This window comes from Littorina saxatilis, linkage group LG15 (assembly GCF_037325665.1).
Source record: "Littorina saxatilis isolate snail1 linkage group LG15, US_GU_Lsax_2.0, whole genome shotgun sequence".
In the NCBI taxonomy this organism is placed as follows: domain Eukaryota; kingdom Metazoa; phylum Mollusca; class Gastropoda; order Littorinimorpha; family Littorinidae; genus Littorina; species Littorina saxatilis.
The window spans coordinates 32,303,117-32,311,502 of NC_090259.1; the positions used below are offsets into that span (position 1 = coordinate 32,303,117).

An 8,386-nucleotide genomic window follows, 5' to 3' on the forward strand; every position below is an offset into this window, starting at 1 on the left:
GAACGGATAAGTGGTGATTGTTGGCTCACGTAAGTGTAGCCTATCCGATGCTAACTTGTGTCTGTCTGTGCGTGCGTGCGTGCATGCGTGCGTGCGTGCGTATGTATGTATGTCTGTGGTAGAAACTTTAACATTTGACTCTCGTTACATCCTGCATTCTGTCCAGATTAGATTACTGCAACTCCCTTCTCATAGGCTGCCCTGACTCCACTCTCCAACCCTTGCAAAAAGTACAACACTCTGCTGCACGTCTCATTTTCAGAGCACAGCATCGACAACCCTGCACTCCTCTCATGAAAGAACTTCACTGGCTTCCTGTATCTGAACGTATTAGGTATAAAGCTGCCTGCTTCTGCTACAATATCATCTCTGAATCGGCACCTGCCTATCTTTCTGAACTGGTCTCTCTCTACACTCCCTCTCGCACCCTTCGTTCTTCTGATGATGCTCGACTTCTCTGTCAAGGTCGCTTTAAACGCAAGGCTCATGGCTTCCGCACGTTTTCGTATTATGGACCTCAGTTATGGAATTCACTCCCCTTTCAATTACGTCACTCTCCATCCATTTCATCTTTTAAGTCCAATTTGAAAACTCACTTGTTCCAACAACACTACGGATAGTTCCTTAGTATAGAGTCTGGGGATGTGAGATGTGCATGATGTGTTGTTTGAATCTGACAGTGATTGTATGATTTTTGTATACATGTATTGTTGTCCCGCGCTTTGAACTTTTGATAAGGCGCTTTATAAATGCCCGTTATTATTATTATTATTATAACACCGAAATGCTAATTTTACCTGGTTATTATTCAAGCAACAGCTTCAAAGTATAAAAGCAATGATCAACATTTCGTCGGCACGTATGTAATTAAAGTGTGTATCCAAAGAAAACGCTAAAAACCCTGAATTAATATGAATATTTGTTTAGTTCTTTCGGAAAAGTTACGTAATACGACACGCTAAGTATACACATTCGCAAAACGCAACACACATTTTGGTCAGCCTATTGGTCATAACTTCTGAACTTTCCAAAGCAGATCATTGAGAACTTGAACAGATATGGCTCTTTGGGTGGAGGACCCCCTCAAAAATGGCCGCAAAACGTGCCTTTTGGGCCTCTGAAACGGTTGACACCTACCGCCTTTGACAAAAGGTTACATAAAGACTAGAGAAGTCAGGTACATAAAACAAAATATTCTGAACAGGAAATTGAATGGCCTTTCCAATGAAGGTCAGAAATGTTTGGTTTGTGCATATTCTGATTTTTTGCAGATTTTAAAATACGGGGCTATGGTTTTTGTCAGGTCGATTTTAGGGGTGACCTTGTTTGACAGGCTGTCACGGGATGCCTATACAAAGTACCATCAATCGGACAAATGATATGTACAGCTGACATAATTACCTTTTGGGGCATATAAAGTTCAACTAAAATAAATTGCGTGTTAATGCTGTTCTTAGTGTGCGAAAATTGTTGCAATGATTGTTAGGCCAAGTTTATAGTATAGATATATTCGTGACAGTAACGTAATTTTGTCAATAACATCGCATTGTTATGAATTGCTTCTTCCGATGGTGTGAGCTAGTTATAAAATAGAAGTTTGACATTTTAAGCCAAGAAAGAGCAAGAATAAAAGAGAGAGGGGTGCAAAAAATACGAGAGAAGGAGAGAAATTGTGTGTATGTGTCTGTTTGGATGTTTGTGTGTGTGCGTTTGTGAGTGTGTGTACATAAAACCAATGTCATAAGCACCACAATGAACCCGTGACCGTTATTTTTGCCTCTTTTAAAGATGTGTTGTGTAAGCTTAAGAAATGTGAAAATGCATTGTTTCAGCACTGTGAATATTGATTTTGGTGTGTTTGTGTTAGTGCGTGTGTGTGTTTGTGCGTGTGTGCGTGCGTGTGTGTGTGTTTGTGCGTGTGTGCGTGCGTGCCGCGTGCGTGCGTGCGTGCGTGTGTTTGTGCGTGTGTGTATGTGTGGTATTTGGTGTCTGTTGGTGTTTGTAAGTGTGTTATGTTGCTATCTCTCTCTGTCTTTGTCACTGTCTTTCTCTCTCTCTCACTCTGTAGTTGCAATTATTCTTTACAAGGTTTCAAGCTAATTTTGACCGACGACTTCAATAACACACGTTCAAGCATTTTACAAAATAGGATTTATTGAACTCTCACAGATGTCATAAGTTGCGCAAACATAAAAAGTATGTGTGTGGGTGTGTGTGTGTGTGCGTGTGCGTGTGCGTGTGGGTGTGTGCGTGGGTGTGGGTGTGTATGTGTGTGTGTGTGTGTGTGTGTGTGTGTGTGTGTGTGTGTGTGTGTGTGTGTGTGTGTGTGTGGAAACAGCATGGATACATGATAATATTGATGTCGCAAATGTTGACACCGCAGACACAACAGCATTGTTGAATACATTCTTGTCCATTTTTGTAATGTAAGATGTCGCGCCAAAAGTAAAGGTTAATTTTCTGTGCCACAGATTAATGTACAGTTAATCATACAGATACCAAGTGTGTTATATAATGCTATTGTTTTGTTGATTAAAAGGGCACGCTTAAGCGTCTTCCCAAACGTCAAAAAAAAAGTTAAGTTGCGCAAATATGATGTAAACACATCTTGAGAGAGCAATGTTGATGAAACTCCTGGTTTTATTGAAACCAGAATAAAAGGCATTAAACGTCTATTGCAAAGTCTTTGACAACGATACTTGAACGAACAGAAATTATTTACAACACGTAGAATAATTGTTTTGATTTTCATGCGAGTGCGGGCGAACATTCAGCTGTAATATGTGCGTAAATGACACATTGGATATTGGGGTTATAAACCAAAGGACGAATTTTCAGAACAAACAAGCAGCAACAGAAATAAACAGTATAAATACACACGAACACTAACATTACCCGTTATTACGAGTTAGTCGAGTGACAGTACCCGCTATAACGAGTTAGTCGTGTGACAGAGAGTTTTCTTACACACGAGACTGTAGATGTCTCACGACGGCGTAGCCGGAGAGAGACAGCAGCAGTCGAGTGTGCAAGAAAAACTCTCTGTCACACGACTAACTCGTAATAGCGATTATGTCTCACAGCAAAGGCATAGAAAGACAGAAATGAGTTTTTTGAGACGAAATAACAGGCACAAAACAAGGCTGAAAACACAATTGCCCTTTCACGCATACCGTACACACGCATGCGCGCAGAAGATAGATCCAATGCGTTTCGTGTTTTTTAGTTTCTTGTTGAATGTATTCAACAAAGTATCAACCAACGTTTCTAAATCTTTCAATGAAAAAATAAACTTCTTATGAACCAAACAGCATAAACCAACGAAATCTAAACACACAAACACACGCGCGCACTAACTTGCACAGATTGAATGCAAAGTGCGAACGAGCACGCTGAATTGTTTTAGGTTAGGTCGTGGGAAAGCCCACCCGAAATGTTCCACAGGGGAACTGGTTGTGTTTGGATTGTTCATTTTCTCAGAGTGATGTTGATGTTGTTTACAGTGCAGTTTTGAAAGGCTATTTTCGGCATTTGGGGCACATTTTCTTCTTTTGATTCGTTTATTTCGTCAAAGAAAACAGTCGAGTGTTTCAAACTTTCCAAACTTTCCATCACCGCTGGTGCAGCTTGGAAAAGAGAGCTTTTCGTGTAAATGGAAATTTGACGAAGCTTTTGAAAAAAAGAAATTGAATGAAGAAGAGAGAAATTCAAGTTTTACGCCCTCACGGCAAAGCCATTAGGGGCATGTTCCCGGGTTTTAACCCGACTTTAGATGAGATACACAAGTGTATGCGTGTTTAGGTGGTTTCAGCCATCTGCACTTATGGCAGAATGACCGAGGTCTTGTACGTGCCACTGTGGTGACACGGGGGTGGGAGATGGATACCGTCTCTGGGTCTGCACATAAAGTTGACCTGTGTCCGTCCCGGCCCGGATTCGAACCAGCGACCTCTCGATCACAAGTCCAGTGCTCTACCACCTGAGCTACCCGGGCCCCCGAACGAAGAAGAACATGTGGCTTTCATATTATACAGGAGAACGGCGTTGGTGATATTCTCTTTACGTCAAACACGAAGTACACACATAAAACGTGGTTGACTGACCAAGGCCTATTGGCACACTATTCAGAATGCACAACAAAATGTAACAATACTTTGATAACCATTTTTCTACGTTCGTGATCACTTGAAATAAATACCGAAAACATAAGTGTTTAAGGTAGTGACTAAATGTATGTAAAGATAACATTTTTTCAGAAATAAATGCATAATCGAACTAATTGACTTCGACATCAAAGCATGTAATATACAATGTTGCACACGTTTGCTGTAGTAGTGGCAAAGAAGGAATGCGTGCGACATTTTTTTGTATATGTACACGCACACATTAATTGTATTTTTTTTCTGAGCAGTCCTACAATTTCACAAAATAATAATGCATAAAAATAACGCCACAGAATATGCGTCGCTTTTTGTGAAAAGGATTTCAAATAATATCAATGAAAAAAGAAAAATAATCAAATAGGACATTTAGTAAAGTTATCAATGTATCAAAACACTGCTTTTGTGGCGTCTTTCAAAAAAATACTCAACTAATACAATATATCACATTCCCTTGCGATTGTTATATACTCTTTGGGTAAACAGAAAGCATAACTACAGAAATTGCACAAGGGAGGTAACCGTTGTCTGCCGTCGATTGGCGCGGATCAAGGGAGAGAACCGTTGTCTAACGTTTACCATAACCGTTGATTTACAATCGTGCGTAACAGTTTAAGGGAGTTAACCGTTGACCACCGGAATCATGTCCATATTGTTGCAGTTGTCTGCATCACAGAAGCACCAAGTTTCTCCGTTGCGCCCCACGTGACACCCGGTTTTCGGGAAACCATCGGGGAAGGTATACTCCCACCCCTCTGAGCAGCCTCGGTACACAGCTGTAAAAAAAATATTAAAATAAAACAAACGATATGATACTAAAATTAAAAACAAATTGCACTAAGATTGATTTCAGGAAACGGTTTGGTTTGGTTGTTAGTTCAGAACCCTGTTCCGTACCGGCGTCAGAACACCACGGGTAGCCAGGACTTGTTTGTAATGTCGGTTTTATAGACACCTCGGGTGTTCTTTATCCCAGAGAATATGTTACTGATAACTTCGATTCTACAGGTATGAGATTTGCAACAATTTAAATCAGTTGGAAGAAGTAGATTTGTTTAATGTTTCGTTGTACAGTAGTACTCTTTCTGTCTGTCTGTCTGTCTGTCTGTCTGTCTGTCTGTCTCTGACTCTCCCCCCCCCCCCCCCTCGTTAATCAACTGAATTATACATCTTTTTCTTTAACCAAACAGTGCGATCAGAATGTGCACACACACACACGCACACACTCACACACACAAACACACACTTACACACACAGACTAACATACACACAACAGCAAAATGAAGCAGTAACTGAGCAAAAACCCACTGACCTCCTGGCGGGTAGCGAGTGACGCGGGCAAAACAAGGAGACTTGCATGACGTAGTAGCGATGATACCAGGAGTGATGTCACCGCTGGTGGTGCAGTCTGGGTTAGTCCACCCTCCTGGGTTCCCGCTGTTGCAGTCGTAGCACTGGATAAAGGCTGCCACAGAAAATAATGAATAAATGAATAAATGAAGAATTAGTCGATGTACACGGCTGTTGCGTGATAGTAAGCGCACTCTCGTTTCTATAAATAAGGTTTTTTTAAAAGTCATTCTCTTTTCCATTATTTAATCCCATTGTTGGGAACTTCGAGTCGCTTCTTCCAAGTGAAAAGCTGTCAGCAATAAAAATCGCGCTACCCAGATGTCTGCATGCTAAGGTGATACGGTGGTGGGTTCAAGTGCTAGTCTTTCGGATGAGACAAAAAACCGAGGTCCCTTCGTGTACACTACATTGGGGTGTGCACGTTAAAGATCCCACGATTGACAAAAGGGTCTTTCCTGGCAAAATTGTATAGGCATAGATAAAAATGTCCACCAAAATACCCGTGTGACTTGGAATAATAGGCCGCGAAAAGTAGGATATGCGCCGAAATGGCTGCGATCTGCTGGCCGATGTGAATGCGTGATGTATTGTGGAAAAAAATTCCATCTCACACGGCATAAATAAATCCCTGCGCCTTGAATATAATTATGTGCGCGATATAAATTGCATAATTTTTTTTTTAAATAAATAAATAAAAAAATAAATGAATAAATCCCTGCGCTTAGAACTGTACCCACGGAATACGCGCGATATAAGCCTCATATTGATTGATTGATTGATACGGGAGTGGGCCATGGACACCGTCTCTGAGCCATCACATGAAGCTCACTCATGTCGCATTAAAGCTTCAGGCTCGGGAAAGAGTGTTTTCCTATGAAGACGTCCAAATTGTGAGGAAATTACGTCGCAAGAGGAAAGTATCGGTAGTCTAACCGCCCTGATATGGCCCTTCGTGGTCGGCTGGGCGTTAAGCAAACAAACAAACCAAAATCGGTAGTCTAAAATGGGGGTATGCTTGTTTTAAATTTCAGAGACAGTGGACAAAATCTCACGTCGTTTTTCTGAAACTTCGGGGAATGGATTCATAATAATCACTGCTATTTTATTTATGTCAAGACAATCTTCTCACCTGGGCGGGGAGGAGTAGTGGTGGTTGCTGTGGTGGTAGTTGACGGTGTTGTTGGTCTAGTTGTAGTAGCCGTTGACGTTGTCTCTCGCACAGTGACAGTCGTCGTCGTCGGTGGTTCTGTGCTCGCGACTACGGAGGACAGAGTAGAAGACTGCACAATGGAGTTGGCAATGTCGGAGGACGGGGTAGAGGGTGGCATAGTGAAGCTGAGAGCCGGACAGTTGTAGAGGGAGTTGAGAGGACGCAAGGTGGCATTGAGAAAATCTTGCACGGGGGCAGTGACACCACCGGTGCACCTCTGCTGGAACGCCTGGTTGACGCAATCGGCGTAATTGGATGCGACACTGAAAATGACGTCATGTTAGTGAGATTTTTTATAAATCGTTTTTTTTTCTTCTGATACTGGGTGTTGTTTGGTTCTTTCTTTCTTTCTTTCTTATTCTGGCCTCCTTTGTTTTAGTAACTGTCGGTGATATTAATGTTGATGGTTGTTGGTTTCTTTCTTTCTTTCTTTCTTTCTTTCTTTTTTTCTTTCTTTCTTAATTTCCTTCCTTCTTTTTTTCTTTCTTTCTTAATTTCCTTCCTTCTTTCTTTCTTTCTTTCTTCTTTCTTTCTTTCCTTCTCTGTTTCTGTCCTTCTTTGCTTTAACTATCGGCGATAATTAATTTGACCGACAGCCTCGTTGGTTGACTGGCTGACTGACTGGCCTCTTGCTTATGACATCATGCACGTGCCTTTGGGTCGCGTTATGCATACGCATACACGTCCAGATCTGCCTGTTCGTAGTTCTGTGTGTCTCTTGGTCGTCTTCCTTCAAGTTACAAAAGTCTGTCTGTCTGTGTGTCTGTCTGTGTGTCTGTCTGTGTGTCTGTCTGTCTGTCTGTGTGTCTGTGTGTCTGTCTGTCTGTGTGTCTGTCTGTCTGTCTGTCTGTCTGTCTGTCTGTCTGTCTGTCTGTCTGTCTGTCTGTCTGTTCGTCCGGCCTTTGTAAATCTGCCCGTGTATTTTTCACTCTGTCGGTCAATTAGACGGTCTGCATAATTTCATCTGTCTGACTGTCTGCCTGCTATTCAGCTGCCTTACTGCCTGTCGGACTCTAGTCTGTCTGTGTGTCTGTGTTTCTGACTGTCTGTCTGTCTGTCTGTCTGTCTATCTATGTTTCCGCCTTTCCGCCTTTTCCGCCCACCACCATCATGCTGTTTTCCAATTTCGATCTCATACATCTTAGCATACTCAACAAAACACAAAGGACTGAAGGATTTACCTGCAAGCAGTAAGGCCACTGTTGTTTACGTTGGGCTGAGCAGAGCAGCCTCTCAGGTCTTGAAGTACTGGAGTGTTGCCCATACAAGGTAGGACAGTCTTGACCGCTGTGGATAAAAAAAAACCACCGTTATCACATATTTCTAAGATATAATTATAAGCTTCCTTACTGTGGAGTTCGTTTTTATATTTAGTCAAGTTTTGACTAAATATTTTAACATCGAGGGGGAATCGAAACGAGAGTCGTGGTGTATGTGCGTGTGTGCGTGTGTGCGTGTGTGCGTGTGTGCGTGTGTGTGTGTGTGTAGAGCGATTCAGACTAAACTACTGGACCGATCTTTATGAAATTTGACATGAGAGTTCCTAGGTATGAAATCCCCATACGTTTTTTTCAGTTTTTTGATAAATGTCTTTGATGACGTCATATCCGGCTTTTCGTGAAAGTTGAGGCGGCACTGTCACGCCCTCATTTTTCAACCAAA

General features: G+C 41.8%; 1 protein-coding gene across 1 annotated transcript in view; it reads right to left on the reverse strand.

The window, feature by feature from the left end:
• Window positions 1–3,211: 3,211 nt before the first annotated feature.
• The window catches only part of LOC138949079 (mucin-2-like), a 21,753-nt gene continuing 16,578 nt past the window's right edge, over window positions 3,212–8,386 (reverse strand). The window contains exons 5-8 of the mRNA XM_070320819.1: window positions 7,906–8,011; window positions 6,644–6,987; window positions 5,474–5,626; window positions 3,212–4,936 (exon numbers count right to left, since the gene is read on the reverse strand). Coding sequence (XP_070176920.1) covers window positions 4,782–4,936; window positions 5,474–5,626; window positions 6,644–6,987; window positions 7,906–8,011 — 758 coding nt within the window. The 3' untranslated portion in view covers window positions 3,212–4,781. The remainder of the gene's footprint in view (window positions 4,937–5,473; window positions 5,627–6,643; window positions 6,988–7,905; window positions 8,012–8,386) is intronic.